Here is a 17,397-nt window from a genome sequence, read left to right on the forward strand (position 1 = left end):
TTGTGATTACTACCCACTAGTGTGACTTTATATTTGCATTTAGGAGGCCTTGGGGCAGACGTGGGTCCATGTCTCACTCCGCTAACCGGGCTCCTCCATACATCACCTTTACTCGTCGAATGCACAACACATTAGTGTCACTTAGGGGCATTGGCCTGTAATAACATGCCAAATATTATTATATTATATGATTATTATTTGTAATGCATAGAACGAGCTCGTTGAAAGTCTCCGTCTTGTCAATATTATCTTCTTTCTGTTTACATGTTTACATGCTGACAATATGTATTTCAAGTTACATCATTTTAAAGTTTACTTGGGTTTTTCGTCAGATGATTCTCCGGCTTTCTCGGAAAACACTTGGTCACGTGATGTTCCTTCCCGTTATTTCATTGCTATTGTTTAAATTTGAATTATTTAAAAATAAAATTAGATTCATATCACCACGAGACAATAAACACCAAAGTTAATCAAGCGTTTACGCTCCAAATTGCGCTGTTATACCTGAACCTTTTTTCCAGCATTTAACGTGCCTAAACAGCCGCCATTCGGTGAGCCGATTGGCTGCCATAAGCAGGTAGGCGGGACTTTGTTGTACAGTCTGGGTGGTGATTGGTGTACTTGGTCGCAGAGAAGAATCTGGAGTGATCGGAAGAAGGAACAAGATTGTCGGATCAAAACAAGGTGTCTCTCACTTATAAACGGTAACATTCTGAATTTGTGGCAATGTTGAACAAATAATATGTCTTCTCCGAGGTTGCTGCTCTAGTAAGCCATTCGTAAGGTTGAGGTATTACTGTCACCTGTACATACTCATGGCTTGGTAGCTTGATTTGTTCGAACATTTGGTCTTCTCTGCCTACGCAATGACACAAGCTAATACATCTCGTATTTTGAGAGTTCCCTGTAACAATCACGCCATTAGTCACGAATTGTGTTCATTTCATCAGGAGATGACGCAGTGGCTCCAGCTTCAGTCGCTGCAGGACCCGGAGTTCCTGGACCAACTCGACCGCCTGTACGACGACTCCTTCCCCATGGAAGTAAGACAGCACCTGGGCGAGTGGATTGAGAGCATCGACTGGTGAGATATGACGCTCACACAAAGCACGAGAGAAATAATGCAAGTTTTAGTCCCTCGTTTATTGCGCCTCATTGCCTATTCATGATGAGAGAATTTCCACAAAGTAGGATTCCTTATTTATACGTATAATATTTTTATGTTTATGGCAAAGAAAACGTGTTTACCATCGTCTAAATATGATTATATGATTTTGAACACTATGGAAGCCCTCTACTCATTAAATAACACCCATACTATAGTCACCTTTACATTAGTACTAGCCAAATACTAGATATAATCAGTGAATACAGACCATGACCATGACATTAATAAAGTATTCTGTCTGTCTGTCGTATGACATAAATAAGACTCTTGTGTGTTGCAATATATGTCTTCAGGAAGTGATGTCAGGGGCTCAAGTTTCGCGTTTTAGCTGGATTAAGGCCACAACAGTAGCTTGTGTTATTATGATGTTGGTGTTCTTATTACTGTGCCTGAAAATTGAAACCTGCAATAAAATCCTGTTGTTTTGGCCATTAAGTCTGGTGCTCGTCTCACTGAAGAATTACCAACACCGATCCTTCCTGCAACTTGTCCTTATTCTCCTGGTAGGCCGGGTGCGTTTTAACGATCGACACACATTAGTTTCATGCTACTACAAGCAGAGGCGCAGCGTGCCAACAGGCAAACCAGACATTTGCCTGGGGCCCTGGCTTTTAGGGGGCCCCTGTGAGAGTGGGTGCCCCAAGTCCTAACACATGTACTGCACAGAAACAACAGCAATGGGCATTTACCATGCAATTATCAGATCACAACGTAGAAAACCCCCTTGGGGGGGACCCCACGCGGTCCTATCTACTTTCAGAGCTGTCTGCGTCAGTTTGTGCGAGCCGTAAGGTTTGTTTATCGGCCAAGGGGGCCCCATGAATTTCTTGCTTTGAGCCCCCAGGGCCCTGCCTCTAACTACAACACCATGAAACTTTCCAAATGCCAACGTGTGAGATATTAGGTAATGCCAGGGGTGTTCATTCATGTCTACAGGGCTGTAAGACTCTTTAAAAATGTTTTTAGAAGGTTATGGTTGGGAAATAATACCAAAATATTCCATTCTAATATTGAATCTTACTTTGTGGCCGGGTGTGGAACCCATTGAAGGCAATGAGAGGAGGTGGGCTATGTGTGTATACTTACCTTTTACATGTGGTGCTGTCATTCCTGTGCTTGCACTGTGATTGTAGATAGTGTTTTACCTTGTGACCACCCCCACTGTATGAAAGAGCCTTTTCCTTTACGATAAAAGTTTATGGCCTGTGTGGTTGATTAGACAATTATGTTATCTCTGGCATATAAATCCCCATTTTCACACCAAGGAAAAAATGGAATACTGAAAAAAACTGAAGCACATTGGAAAATGGGTAACTTGTCACCTCCTGACCCATGGCATCCGCAGGGATTGTGTGTCAGTTGAAGATTCGTTAGCCACCCTTCGCTTCTATGACCTCCTGGCTCAGATGGACGACCCACGCAGCCACTTGGACTTCGTGCAGCAGCATAACTTGCGCAGGATCAAGAAGAACCTTCAGGTCAGAAGGAGCTGACTGTTGTACTCCACTTGGAACGTGCCATTTTAACCTCCCTGTCCATGGGACTGTCTTTCCAGGAAAGATTCCAGGAAGACCCAGCCAGCATGGCCAGGATCATCTCAAGAAAGCTGAAGGATGAGCGCCAGATCCTCGCCAGTGCAAACACTGCAATGGTAGCGGTACAATGGATTCAAACCAAGCTAAACCCACCTTGGCTTTATAAATCCACTAAGAAGACGTCATTCTGCAGGAAGGTGAGACCAGCATCTCAGCCATGCTGGTGGAGAAACACGACTTGGACAGCAAAGTGAAGGACATGAGGGACCGAGCTCAGGTGACACTTTCGAGTCTGTGTGGGTCGACTTGGGCTTTGACTTTGTTGATGTGTCCAATGTGTGTCCCAGATGGCAGATCAAGACATGAAATACCTGGAACAGAGCTGGAGGAACAGCGGCAGGATGAGCTCGGAGCTGAACACCACGCCACAGGTGGGTCCACAACACAACAATGGTGCCTCACCGTGAATGTAACAAGTACCGTTCAGGGGTTTAACTACATTCATTATGGGAAGAAATGGCAGTTCAAGAAGTGTCAGTTCATGTTGGGCTTTTAATGGCCATTTTTTTTGGGTGGAATAATTCAGTGATTATAACATACAATAGGTGTCTTCATTTCAAAATAGGGGACATTTCTCCAGAGAGTGAGCAGTAATTATGGTCTTTCAGTGGTTTATTTTGAAGGCCTGACCCTTTGAATGAAAGCCAATGAAACAGAAGCTCCCAGAGCACCGGAGACGGAAGTTAAAATATGTCAAAAAATGGGGAACTTTTCGGGAAGGTTGATAGATATGACAACACATTGTAAAAATACAACAACAAGAAAAGTATAGATGAAAGGTAATTCATTCATTTTCTACCGCTTAAACTCACTCGGGTGGGTGTATGCTGGAGCCTATCCCAGCTGTCTTGGGGCGAGAGGCGGGGTCCCCCCTGGACTGGTGGCCAGCCAATCACAGGGCACATATAGACAAACAACCATTCCCACCCACAACCCTAACCCCAACCCCAACCCGATACAATTTGGAGTGGCCAATTAACCTGGCATGTTTTTGGAATGTGGGAGGAAACCGGAGTACCAGGAGAAAACCCACGGGTGCATGACGAGAACATGCAAACTCCACACAGAGATGGCCGACGGTGGAAGCCAATTAGGATCTCCTAGGGTGGCCTCCACACTAACCACTCGTCCACCCTCCAGCCAGGATAAAAGGCAACCATTGAAATGCTGCTACTAATAATGGTGAGGATACTAATAATAGTAATAATGATGATAATAATAACAATACACTTGTCATCCATAACACAAAGCTAAGTGGAACCTTAGTTTTTGTTATTAATCTGTTCCAAAAGCTCAGACGGAAACCGATAAGGAATCATGAAACTTCAATCAGAATTGTCCCTTGCCACAATATGCATATTCAAGCACGTTTTGCTAGAATGAAGTATTTTCCAGCATGAAGTAAAACGCTAATATAAGGCATTGAGAGGACTCATTCAAAGATGGAGTGATGGCATGTAGTACCGCACTGGTGACTAATGTAAAACAGTCCTTTATTGCAGATTTGAATGATCTCACAACAGGCGCTGCGGCCACGGCAAGCTAACTCAACTTTGATCCTCCGATGTCTCTTCTGTTGTTATGTCTCCTATATTAGGTAATACCAATGCAAAGGTAACTATGGGGGTGTTATTTTATGTCGTGAGGTCTTGGAGGTCTTGCTCCTCACAGCATTAAATTCACAAGAGAAGAAGACAAAGCCAAAGGGAGGGGGCAAGGAGACAAACTATCCATTTGTATCCATTTGGATACAATAAAAACTTTACGACATGTTTAAGACATGTCAGGATGTTCCCTGAGAAGACACATACAATATCCTGGCATTTAGAAACATGGCAAACTAAAACTGCATTTTGTTTTCTCAATGGCGGACAGAGCAGCTACAATCTCCACGCTCTATGTCATTATAGAGTTCTAATTAAACGACACTGCTGGATCATATCAGTATGAATTTCACACTTGGACTTCCAGACGCACGCAGAAGCGTATTGGAAAGTATTCTGTAACAAAAAGTCTTGAGTTTGTGCGCCTAATTGCATCACAAGCTCAACTCGTGTCGACAAATCCACGACCCCTTTTGAATGTAGCACACATTAAATGACTTACTGTAGTATATTTGACACACAAGTCACATCACCAGCCAAACTCTGTAAAAACAGTGCGACTTGTCATCTAACAAATATGGTAATTACCTCCGATGCTGAATCAGGTGATGACCAATGTTGTGCTTTTTCCCACCAGGACGTGGTGCTTCACCTGACTGAGGTTCTACGCGTCACTGAAGCTTTACTGCAGGACCTGATCTCAGCGGCGCTGCCGGAGTGGAAGCGGCGGCAGCAGATTTCCTGCATCGGTGGACCGCCTGTCACTTGCCTGGATCAGCTGCAGGATTGGTGGGTACTACCGGAGCCTCTGATCTGCTGGATACTTAAGAGTCGTAATCCTCTTGCAGGTTCACCGCGGTAGCAGAGACCCTTCAGCAGGTTCTCCAGCATCTGAAGAAGCTGCAGAAGTTCACTTCTGAAAGCAACACCCAGGAGATAGATGCCCAAGCTCTAAAGCTCCTCAAGAACCTCCTGACCAAGTACTTAATGATGTCTGTTCTCATGGCTGCTTGCAGCTGATACATCATCAGTTCCATTGTGTGTGTGTGTGTGTAGCGCTTTGGTTGTGGAGAGGCAGCCCTGCATGACCGCCAACCTACAAAGGCCGCTGGTACTGAAGACCGGTAACAAATTCACTGTGCTGCTGCGGTAAGTAGTGACTCTACTGGAGCTTTGTTTGCATTTCAACTTTGTGAGCGTCAAACATCCCGTTGTTGGCTACGAGCGTAGGTTCCTGGTGAAGCTGCCTGTGTTGAACTACCAGCTCAAAGTCAAGGCTGTGATTGACAAGTACGATCTCACGCTTGCTTTTTAACCACCATGTGACTTGAACTTGTTGTTGCTAATACGCCATCTTGCTTTTCTCAGGGACGTGACAGACAGGAAAGGGTACGTCTCCAAAGCATTTACACATACAGTGAGCTGTACCTCGTTTTGTCATCAAATTATTGTCAAAAATAGGTCTGGCTTTTTGCACGCTGTCTTTGTGATCTCACGGCCCAAACATTGGCCCCAACAAACTCATCCGTTTGTCACGCCGCGGAATGGAGCGTCCAAATGGAGAATCCCACACTCCAACCGTGTTGGTGTCATCCGCTGTCTTTGCTAACTAGCACTGTTGCACCACAAGTCTGTGCTGCAAAATAACCCTCCACAGGGCCAAAGTAAGGTGCGAGTGCCAGCATTTCGATGAGAAACCAAAGTCGTCGTAGCAAAATACAAAGGTGGCATTCATGTGGTGCTCCCTACCCCTCCTCCCGCTATAAAATGTTATGATATTGATAATGATATTTTTGGATTGGATTTACCTGAATTATTGGCCAACGCTGACATGAAAATGACATATTGGTTGAGTTTCTTTATGCCGATAATGGTATTGGCCCACGAGCCATGAGGTCACGCTCCACATTGGAATTACTTCCAAATTCGTAAATATGTGTCTCCATAAGATGTCCGCTGACTTGGAGGAACCTCAACGCAGCTTCGCCACACCGTCACACCGTCACACCGTCACACCGTCACACCGCACAGCCGTTGTTTTACACGCCCTTTAGAATGAATTGCTATCAAAAAGCGAGGTATGGCTGGAGTTGAGAGTTCCAGGATGTTAAGCCAGGTGTATGAGAGATACGAGTTTTCTCTCAGGGTCCGGAAGTTCAACATCCTGGGAACCAACACCAAAGTCATGAACACGGAGGAGTCCAACGGCAGTATGGCAGTAGAGTTCAGAGATCTGGTTGGTATTCTGTATGTCATGGACATATTTCCACGAGCATGTTTGATGATGTCTTCATGATGATGCATTGTAGGAGAACTACTGAAAGTGTTATTTGTTTTACACTCAGAAATTAAACTGGCAGAAAGTAGCAGGAAGTCGAAACAGTGAGGTAAGAGTGATCATTCTCTGCCTATTTTGTAGATTCTTGTTTGAGTTGTCCGATATTGGCATAAAAATGAGATTGGATCATATCGGTATGGGTTTTGGTATGGTATGGCTTTCCAGCCACGGAGTATTGAGAAGCAAAACAAAACACATCTGTAGTTTGAGGGGGATGAGGACTTCACTCGTTTAATATAATTCCACCCTGTTGGGGGTCCCGTAACCCCCAAAACAAATGAAAATGTCCCTTGTAGTCACACATCCTTGTGTCAGTTGAACAAAGCTGTTTTTGAATGGAGTTCATGGGACGGCGAATGATTCTACACAGGAAACAAAACCCAAATAAGAGCCCAAAACAGGAACTAGGGGGGGGGGCTCACATTTCTGTAAATATTTTACATCTTTTCATGGAACAAGACTGAAGAAACTTGTTGGCCAAAGTGCAGTGTGGGGGCCATTTGCAGCATGTGGCACATTCTAAACGTATAGTAATTTTAAAACAATAAAAGGGAAAATGTCACAAAAGTACAAAATATTATGAGGAGAAATGATAGCATTTTAGTGATTGAAATATTAAAGGAAATTTTTTTTTATAGTCGTAATATTATAAGAAACAAACATAAGAATATTTAATTTGGGGGGTAACATATGAGAAGAAAATGTACACAAAATTTGAATACAGTAGTTGAAAACAACAACTATTTCTAGTTGTAAAAACAGTTCAATGTAAATATAGTATAAATAAAATAGTTGAAAACAACATGGCTGAAAGAAGCAGAAGTAGGGCTGTTTATTACACCCTTGTTTTTATTACCAGTATAAGGTCAAAACATTAAGCGAAAAAATGTTGCGAGAATATCACCATGAGGAAAAATAACTAGTAATTTTAGTATGATAGAATTCAAAGAAAAATAATTTAATGTTTTTAAGTCATAATATGATTAGAAACAGACCAAACAAAAAAAGTTATGTTGGGAAAAAGGTCATTATGGAATTGAAGTCATAATTACAGTTTAAACAGTTTTGTGATAATATATGAAAATTGAATGTTACCCTAACAAGAAAAAGTCTTCATTTTATGGGAAAAGTCATGTCTTTTTAGTAGCATAGAGTTGAAATATTAAAGAGAAAATCAATTTGATTTAAAAGCTGTAACATGATGAGAAAGAAAACAAAGTTGTCATTTTGGTTGTCAATTATGTTGGGGAAAAAAATTCATTATGGGAATAAAGTCAAAATATTACAAACAGAAACGACAAAGATTATTTCAGAAGAAAGTTGTCACAGAGAGAAAAACATCAGAGACCGACGTTATATTAATAAAGGCCGCATCTACCTTAATAGAAAAGTTCACTTTAGATCAAAGTGTCATTTCTTCAGCGAAAAGATACAATAAAGTATTGGCAGAAATGCACCGATGTTCCTCCATTAGTCAGGTCCTGTTAGCATCCACAACCAGGAATGTGTGTTTGTGCTTAGGCACCGCTGTTGGTCACAAAGGAGCTCCACTTGCTGAGCTTCGAGTCGGCGCTGCAGCTCGGCCAGCCCGGAATCAACATCCAATTGAAGGTGAGACGCAGTGTGAAGGACGGCCGAGTCTGTGGTTGATGAGATAATTGTCTGTGTCCCAGGCGGCGTCTCTGCCGGTGGTGGTGATCTCTCACGTGGACCAGATGTCTAGCGCCTGGGCCTCCGTCCTGTGGTACAATATGCTGACCAGTGAGCCCAAGGTGATCACAAACTCATCCAGGCCGAAGCCGAGCAGTGTCTCCAGCAAACAGTACTTTGGTAGCATCTAAGAATGACAATGTTTCATCCACTGCCCGATTTCCCTCCACAGGACCTGCAGTTCTTTCAGTCTCCTCCGGAAGCACAGTGGTCTCAGCTCTCCAAGGTTCTCAGCTGGCAGTTCTCCTCCGTCACCACGCAAGGCTTGAGTGAGGAGCAGCTTGGCACGCTGGCTGACAAGCTGCTGGGTCAGCATGCTGAGAGTCTGATCATCTTCCAAGGTCTTCTTGTGTTGATGAAAAGGATCTGTGACCCTCTGCAGGACCCGAAGCTGAGAGGAACCCGGATGAGCGCATTCCCTGGAACAAGTTCTACGAGGTGTCAAACAGAAATAACCACGCAGCACCTTAGAAATACAATTGTTTGCACTTAAAACAACTCCTGGTTGTGTTTAGCCACAACGCGTCAACAAGAAAGTCATTTCCTTCTGGATGTGGATTGACGCCATCCTGGACCTGATTGAGAAACACCTGCTTGCCCTCTGGAATGATGGGTGAGTTCAATTTCGTCACAATCCCAAGCATTTTGGCTTTCAAAGTGAGCGATTCTACTCCACGTGTGTGTGTGTGTGCAGCGTCATCATGGGTTTCATCAGTCTGGAACGTGCAGAGGATCTGCTGAGGGACAAATGTCCTGGGACCTTTTTACTCAGGTTCAGTGAGAGCTGCAAAGAAGGAGCCATCTCCTTCACATGGATCGAACATGACATGAACCGTGAGCACCAGACCTCATTTAGATCACATTAGAAGCATGGATGGCTTTACTGACTCACGGCTACTCGGCAAAGACTCGAGTTTCGCTGACTCGCTGGGGAGTTTCACAGACACGCCGGTACTCGACAAAGACATGAGGTTCACTGACTCATGGAGAAGAAGACTCGAGGTTGACTGACTCACAGGTAGTAGAATAAGACTCAAGGTTCACTGACGCACGGGTACTCGAAGAAGACTCAAGGTTGACTGACTCATGGGTACTCGAAGACATGAGGTTCACTGACTCACGGGTACTTGAAGAAGACTCGAGGTTGACTGACTCACAGGTACTCTTCAAAGACATGAGGTTCACTGCCTCACGGGTACTAGAAGAAGACTCAAGGTTGACTGACTCATGGGTACTCGAATAAGACTCAAGGTTCACTGATGCACGGGTACTCGAAGAAGACTCGAGGTTGACTGACTCACGGGCACTCGATGAAGACATGAGGTTCACTGACTCACGGGTACGTGAAGAAGACTTGAGGTTGACTGACTCATGGGTACTCGATGAGACATGGGGTTCACCGACTCATGGGTACTTGAAGAAGACTGGAGGTTGACTGACTCACGGGTACTTGAAGGAAAAACAAGGTTGGCTGACTCATGGGTACTAAAATAAGACTCACGGTTCACTGACGCACGGGTGCTCGAAGACTCGAGTTTCACTGACTCAGACACTCAATGAATACTCGAGTTTCGGTTTCACAGATACTTTGAGTAAAGTAAGTACTTGACAAAAACGTATGTTTCACTAATTCACAAGTACTCATCCAAGACTGGATTTTCACAGACTCATGGGTACTTGACACAGGCTTGAGTTTTTCACTGGCTCATGGGTACTCACCCAAAACTGGGAGTTTAACTGACGTGCGACTACTCGGCAAAGGCTCAAGTTTCACTGAATCACGGCTATTGAACGAATACTCACAGGTAGTCAGCCAAGACTCGGTTTCACTGACTCACGGGTACAGGTAAAGTGAGTGACTCATAAACTAAAATAAATAAAAGGAATTGAGTTTCCCATCACTACCGTTGGTGAACCATCCGCTTTTTATCAGAAGCTGACAAGCTTATTTTCTGGTAAAGCCCATCATTTGTGAAAATGGTGCCATATGTTCCTTAGGGGAAAAAACGATTCGGTTCTTGTCTTACCTTTTGGCTCTTACTACAACTTGGCCTATAAAGTATTGTATATATTATGTATAGTAGTAGTATTGCATATATCTGTCCATTTCTGCACGTTCAGTTTGGACGACTGATTTAGACAAAATGTCCATGATTGGTCATGTGACTTCCCCACCAGACACTCCCAAATTCCACTCAGTGACGCCGTACACCAAGAAGGATCTGTGTGCGGTCTCGCTGGCCGACACCATCCGCACCTACAAGTGGATGGCCGCGGACAACATTCCCGATGAACCGCTCCACTTCCTCTACCCGCACATCCAAAAAGACGAAGCCTTTGGAAAGTACTACACCCAGAACATTGAGCGTAAGACACACACGCTCGCCTTTTACTGTGGGGGTGCGTGGAAGGGTTTGTAAGTTGGTGTCTCCATGGCAACCAGCTCCAGAGCCCATGGAGGTGGAGAAAGCAGGCGGGCGGACGGGCGGCTACATCCAGAAGATGATTATTTCCGTCTCAGTAGTGTAAGCCAGTCCTTGGAGTCTTTGCTAAGCTGACCTTGCCAGTTGATGGGCTTTGTGTCGTGATCCCGCAGACATCCGTCCCACCTGCAGGACAAGCTGATGCTGATGCCGCCTGACGTCTTGGAGAGTTTGGAGCAGTTTGTCTCTCTCACAGACGTCCATGATGCGGTGAGTGACGGCAGCCATAAGTACGACAGCCAACCGATACGATCTTTTCTTTCTTCTCCCACAGATGAATGTCGACTGTCAGGGTCAGGACTGACAACGTGAGGTAGTCCGACTTCCACTCTGTTTTACAGTCAGCAAGGCGTGTGGAGCTGGCTTCATTGGCAACGTCAGACAAAGCAAGTCGTGGACTCCAAACTATCTGAATCTTGTTTATATGTGTTTTACTTTAGTCCAAATAAAGTCCATTTTCAAAAATCTAGCACAGTGATTTTCAACCACTGTGCCGCGGCACACTAGTGTGCCTTGAGAAATTGTCAGGTGTGCCGTGAGGAATTATCCAATATCACTTTTTAATAATTAACATTTATTAATCATCATTTGCAAATATTATGTCAATATCCACATATACATGGACCCAAATATTCCAATTGCATTTGGTTTATTTGCTCAAACTTTTGCTTTAACTTTTGTATACGCCTCATTCCGAAAGAATAGTGCCAATCCAGTGTTTATGCTTTACTGGGCATGCCCCATTGACTATTCTGGTTGATTATAGCGACGCATGTAGACAAGAGATTGGAATATTCCTTTCCATGTATACCATTGTTTCCGGAAAAGTGTAAACATGGCTACTGTCGAGTGTCTGTGGTGTACAGACTGGCAGATCAATGTAATATCGGTCCGTGTGGCAACACCTAGCTCGTTCCTCCTATAGACTTAGTGATGTTTTCCAGTGTAAAAAAACGTGCCGTGGCTCAAAAAAGGTTGAAAAACACTGATCTAGCACAATCGTGCAGCTTAGGGGGAACGTTGCCCACAGGTACGACACAAACACTCAGGTTTGGGTTTCACTGACTCACGGGTACTCAAACAGGACTTGGGTTTCACTGACTCACAGGTACTCAAACAGGACTCAGGTTTCACTGACCCACAGGTACTCAAACAGGACTCAGGTTTCACTGACCCACGGGTACTCAAACAGGACTCAGGTTTCACAACAATACTTGAGACCAATACTTGAGTTTCATTTCCTCACGGGTTAAAGACTCAAGTTTTGTTTACTCACAGGTGCTGGACCAAGGCTCACTGAGTGAGCTGAGTTTTACTGATTTATGAGCTCACAAATACTCAAGTTTCACTGACTGATGGCTTGACGAAGACGCGGCTTTCACTGACTCGAAGGTACTCGCCGAAGACTCAAATTCCACTGACTCACAAGTTGACAAAAACTCGAGTTTCATTTACTCAGGAGCTGAAGAGAAGTCCAGTTTCATTAATAATAATAAAAAATTATGTAGCTGTGAAAAAGTAATACAAAGAAAGAAAAATAAATACAAGCAGGTATAAGTTAATTATAAAAAGCACGTATTTAACAAAAAGTAGAGTAAAGTGGGGTGCTGTAGGGTCTTATTAATTGTATAAAAACGTGTACAATATCAATTTAAAATGGAAAAAAGTCAATTCAGCGAAATGTAGTAAATGATATTTTAAATTACTACTCGTTGGTGTCTAGTTTGGATATTAATTTCACTCATGAGATCAATTGTATTTAAAAAAAAAAAAAAGCTAAGGCGGACCACGTACAAGGACGATCTAAATGTGTCCATTGCTGCCCCCTGTTGGCGGCAACATGGAATTGCAACTAAAAATTGTGTAATCACTTTTTCAGTTCTTTTTAGCAAACAAAATGAGTCTCTACCCCAACCCCCCCCCTCCCAGTATTTGTCCTTCAATGCCGACTTTCCAACTTTGTCATACACCGTTGTGATGCCTCGTGTTAGTCGCGGCAGACATGCCCCACCTGTGGTAGAAAGCGTTTGTTCCAGCGGTTATCGGCGCCACAATACAGGAAGTGGACTTTCTGGTGATCTATGGAGTCATTCACAGTCACCTCTGTCGCCAGGAAGTGCTTCCCTACTTCAAGCACATCTACCCAGTCTGCGCCCTTCATGTGAACGCCAGGAATTGTCCTGGCCGGCGATGATGTCAGACAGGAAGTGTCCTCTCTGGAGGATGGATGGAGCCATTCTGCTCCATCCCGCTTTCTTCCTCTCTGATGGTAAATGAGTCTGCAGAGCTTTGGCGGAACAAACGTTGGCTGGGGTGGGTGGGTGGGGGGGGGGGGGGTTATTGTATCCGATTTTAAAAGAAAATGTCCAGAAATGGCCCCTAGACTGCACTTTGTACACCAGCCCTTGTCGGTTTCAGTCATCATCAAGTCTGCTTTCAGCATGTCTGCCCTCATTAAGATGTGTGTGTGTTTGCATATAGGTCAAGTGTGTGTGTGTGTGTTGAAAGGCGCTCTAATCTTTCTCCATGGAAGAAACAATGACCACACTCCACCCTCCTGCTGCTCCCAGCATCTCCTCACCGTGGCAGCAGCACAATTCCCAGAAACTAACTGCCCTCCGTCTACCACACACACGCACACACACACACACTATAGATTTGGATGCTGCGTGTGTGTGTGTGTCTACGTGGGCAATGCATGTTCTACACGTGTGTGTCCGCTTGTGTTGACATTGTGTGCAAACTACATTGCGGTGGGACAATGGTGGGATGCAGAGAACACACACACACACACAGGAATGTGTGTGTGTGTGTGTTTCATGCTGATGTCAGCTGTTTTTTTAAAGGCATCCTCCGCTGCTTTTATAGCTGCAACGTTGGGAAAGGGTATGTGTAAATATAAAGACGTCTTATTTTTTGCCCTGTTCGTCACACTTAAAAAGTCAATGACAACAAAACGAGAGAGAAAAGCCAACGATGAAATAGGGATGCCCCCTAAAGCTACTAAGTGCTTGGCCCACTGTTAACGGCAACAACTGCAATCAAACCTTTGTGATATCTTGCAATGAGTCTCTTCCTGCGTCATTCAGACGCATTGGAGGCTTTTCCAGCATGAAGCCTTTTGAAGGCCATGCCACAGCATCTCCATAGGATTCAGCTCAGGAGTTGGACTTGGACCGCTCCAAAGTCTTCACCAGATGGAATGGTAATGGTAATGGTAATGGTTTTCTTTCATTTGAACATGCATCAGATTACAATTGAGTGCATCCCACAATCAGTTCACAGTTCCACATGTCCAAAAGGAGTAGGAAGAAGCAAAGCTTATTAAATCCTACCCCTCCATCTGGTACTTTTACAATCAGTAACTGTTACATTTGTTCACTTCCTGGTTTCCTAATATAGTTTAAGGTTTTTTTATTTATTTTTTTGTCACGTACCATAGTACAAGGTGACATAACCATCCAATGACATAATGGGTACCATAGTAAGTGTCAATATAGTGATATGTATAGCACATCATGACTGGTTCAAGACTCTTCATCCTTGTATTTAGCAAACATCAACTGCTTGTATTGTTTCTTGAATTGGCTCATCGTTGTGCATTGTTTGAGGTCCTTACTCAATCCATCCCATAGTTTGATTCCACATACTGAAATGCTATGGCTTTTTAACGTAGTCCTAGCATGTAAGTGTTTCAAATGTACTTCTTCCCTGAGATCACATTTCTCCTCTGTTGTAGAGAAGTATTGGATGACATTTTTAGGAAATTGGTTGTTTTTAGCCTTGTGCATTATTTTAGCTGTTTGAAGATGAACTATATCAGCAAGTTTAAGTATTTGTGATTTTATAAATAAGGAGTTAGTATGTTCTCTGTAGGCGGCATTATGAATTATCCTTACTGACCTTTTTTGCAGTACATTTAGCGAGTGAAGATTGCTTTTATAGTTATTAGCCCATATTTCCACACAATAAGTAAGATATGGTAGAACCAGAGCGCAATAAAGAGTGTGGAGTGATTTCTGATTGAGGACAAATTTTGCTTTGTTCAATATTGAAATATTTCTGGCCACCTTATGTTGTATATTTGTAATATGAGGTTTCCAGCTCATATTTTCCTCTATTGTGATCCCCAGAAATGTATTTTCCTTCACCCTTTCAATGTCTACACCGTCTATTTGTATTTGCTGGTGCGTGTCCTTTCTGTTGTTACCAAACAGCATGATTTTAGTTTTACTTAGGTTCAAGGACAATCTATTATCATCAAACCATCTTTTTAGTGTGACCTTTTCTTCTCTGACCTTTCTAATGATTTTTTCTGTACTCCCTCAAGAACAAAAAGCAGTGGTATCATCCACAAATAATACCAGCTTTAAGTCTTTCGTGACTTTGGAGATATAATTTTTTTTTTGGTGGGTGGGGGGGGCTTTTTCACACCACTGTCATTTTCCAGCCCCGCCTCTCGCCCAAGGACAGCTGGGATGGGCTCCAGCGCCCCGCGACCCTTGTGAGGATAAGCGGTAGAAAATGAATGAATGAATTTAATTTTCCAAGCATACATTTGTAGTTATTTGAAAATTTGGAATTTGATGGAATAAAAGGGCAGGGGGATTGTAATATTACAAGAATAAAGTAGGATTATTGGAAAAATATACATTTAACGTTGTGATTTTATTTGATTACATTTGTCGTTTTTAGGGTAAAACAAAAAAAAATTATGCGGTGAGGGGGAAAAAGATCATTTACAAAAATTATGAGAATCCAAGATATGAGAATCCAAAATATTATGAGGAAAATGTTAAAAAAGAATTAAAGAATCAAAGAAAAGAATTAAGCAGTGATATAAGTAAAAATAGCACTGGGGGAGGAATCAAGTATTACAATACATTGTAAATATTGTAAAAGAAATTATAAATATGTGATATATGTATGTGATAATATTATTAGGAGTAAAAATAGTTGTTTTACAAGTAAAGGTTTTTTGAGGAGAAAGTGGTAAATTCTTCAAATATGAGCAAAAAATGGTCACATTGCAAGAATAAACAAAGATTAAAAATAGCAATTTTGCAAACACACAAACGTCCAGATTGTCCCCAAACCACTGACATCAACATGAACTTTGCAGCGTACAGGCTCCATAGGGCCGCATAGACGGGCACTCGCACGCGAGCGTGAGTGGACCCCACACATACACACACACACACACACACACACACACACACGCCATCCCAGAGACATAGTCAGCATAGTTGCAGCGACCACGAAAAAAGGCCCATGCCAAGAGAGTGGCGACTGCAGCGGAGCCTCCGAGTTCGCCGTCACTCGCTTCTTGTCCTCAGTCAACTCTGCCTTCAACAACGCCGCCTTCTGATTGGTTCCTCACCATTCTACAGTATCCAACGGTCAGTAAAATGTTAGCTTCAAGACGAACATGACTGCTTTTGTAGTCCTGTAGTCATTCTCCTATTAGAAAAGTAAAGTGGTCATTTGAGGATGAAAATAGTCGTTTTTACTGGGATACGTTTGGGCGAGAAATATGCGTTTGAAGATGAACGTTCCGCGTCAGACGGGATTGTTAACGGCGATGCTGCTGTAAGTGGCACCAAAACACGGGGCGTCCTTCCAACTGTGGACGGATCCGCAGCGAGAGGAAGTGGAAATCAAAGGAAAGCGTATGCGTGGGGAGGCGGAGCCCCATAACTCATAGCGCTTATGGTTTGTATCCAATTAGCCACAGCATGTAAAGAGCCCACAGGAACGTCTGGGGGGGACCACCTACTAGCTCGCCGCGACACCACCGAACAATTAAAGAAACATTCCGGGCATTCCACCCGCCTCGTCTTCATCCAATCAATGAACATCAACAACAAAAAAAATGCTTTTCAAGAGGGGACTAAAACTAAAACGTCAAGACACGGACGCGGTGGGCATGGCAGGCTTAGATTTACTCATTTTACTTCGATGTATTAATGAGGAACGCATTATAATATGTCAGGAAATATGTTTCTTGTGGTTGTCAAATGGGTCAGCATATAAGTAATTCTCCTTTTCTATACACCTTACAATATAGGGAATTGATGAATTTGTTTAATGCTATATGTGTCTACCTATGAAACGGCTAAAATTACTACTAGGCTAATGTTAGCATGTTAGCTTTATGTACTGTAGGTGTCTACCCATGAAATAGGGGGAAAATGCTACTATGCTAATTTTAGCAGTGTTAACCTGCTCACATTAGTTAACACCTGGAACAATAAAGGTGTTTAATATGTGTCTACCTATGAAACGGCTAAAATTACTGTTATGCTAATGTTATCATGCTGACACTTAGCAAGACAGTGCCAAGTCTTTATGTAGGTGTCTACCCATGAAAATGGGTAAAAATGATACAATGCTAATTTTAGCAATGTTAACATGCCAACATTAGCATGCTAACACCTAGCACAATATTGATATTTAATATATGTGTCTATCTATAAAACAGCTAAAATTACTGCTATGT

At 43.1% G+C, this 17,397-nt stretch overlaps 1 protein-coding gene across 4 annotated transcripts; it reads left to right on the forward strand.

The window, feature by feature from the left end:
• Nucleotides 1-587: 587 nt before the first annotated feature.
• Nucleotides 588-11,508, forward strand: LOC131104375 (signal transducer and activator of transcription 1-like). Of its 4 annotated transcripts, none has more exons than XM_058051470.2 (23): nucleotides 588-684; nucleotides 951-1,084; nucleotides 2,514-2,646; nucleotides 2,724-2,819; nucleotides 2,897-2,980; nucleotides 3,051-3,134; nucleotides 5,005-5,156; nucleotides 5,216-5,347; nucleotides 5,424-5,516; nucleotides 5,598-5,657; nucleotides 5,736-5,756; nucleotides 6,513-6,603; nucleotides 6,713-6,754; nucleotides 8,227-8,316; nucleotides 8,379-8,477; nucleotides 8,588-8,723; nucleotides 8,798-8,853; nucleotides 8,931-9,028; nucleotides 9,110-9,249; nucleotides 10,594-10,782; nucleotides 10,859-10,940; nucleotides 11,012-11,108; nucleotides 11,173-11,508. In XM_058051470.2, the coding sequence occupies exons 2-23, from the start codon at nucleotides 954-956 to the stop codon at nucleotides 11,200-11,202; spliced, it is 2,136 nt and encodes a 711-aa protein (XP_057907453.2). In that variant the 5' UTR covers nucleotides 588-684; nucleotides 951-953; the 3' UTR covers nucleotides 11,203-11,508. The 4 variants fall into 4 exon arrangements, with proteins under 4 accessions (XP_057907453.2, XP_078652994.1, XP_078652992.1 ...); XM_078796866.1 differs by having other exon boundaries at nucleotides 623-704; XM_078796867.1 differs by lacking the exon at nucleotides 588-684 and adding an exon at nucleotides 770-790.
• Nucleotides 11,509-17,397: the final 5,889 nt, after the last annotated feature.

The sequence above is a fragment of the Doryrhamphus excisus genome, linkage group LG15 (assembly GCF_037039965.1).
Source record: "Doryrhamphus excisus strain RoL-2023G ecotype Guam linkage group LG15, RoL_Dexc_Guam_v1.1, whole genome shotgun sequence".
Classification (NCBI taxonomy): domain Eukaryota; kingdom Metazoa; phylum Chordata; class Actinopteri; order Syngnathiformes; family Syngnathidae; genus Doryrhamphus; species Doryrhamphus excisus.

Bases quoted from the DNA above. Each gene is read 5' to 3' on its own strand.
- LOC131104375 (XM_058051470.2), top strand. From the start codon at position 954: ATGACGCAGTGGCTCCAGCTTCAGTCGCTGCAGGACCCGGAGTTCCTG. The intron at 6,604-6,712 runs GTTGGTATTCTG...TTTTACACTCAG, and splicing joins CAGTAGAGTTCAGAGATCTG to AAATTAAACTGGCAGAAAGT. The intron at 8,854-8,930 runs GTGTCAAACAGA...GGTTGTGTTTAG, and splicing joins CCTGGAACAAGTTCTACGAG to CCACAACGCGTCAACAAGAA.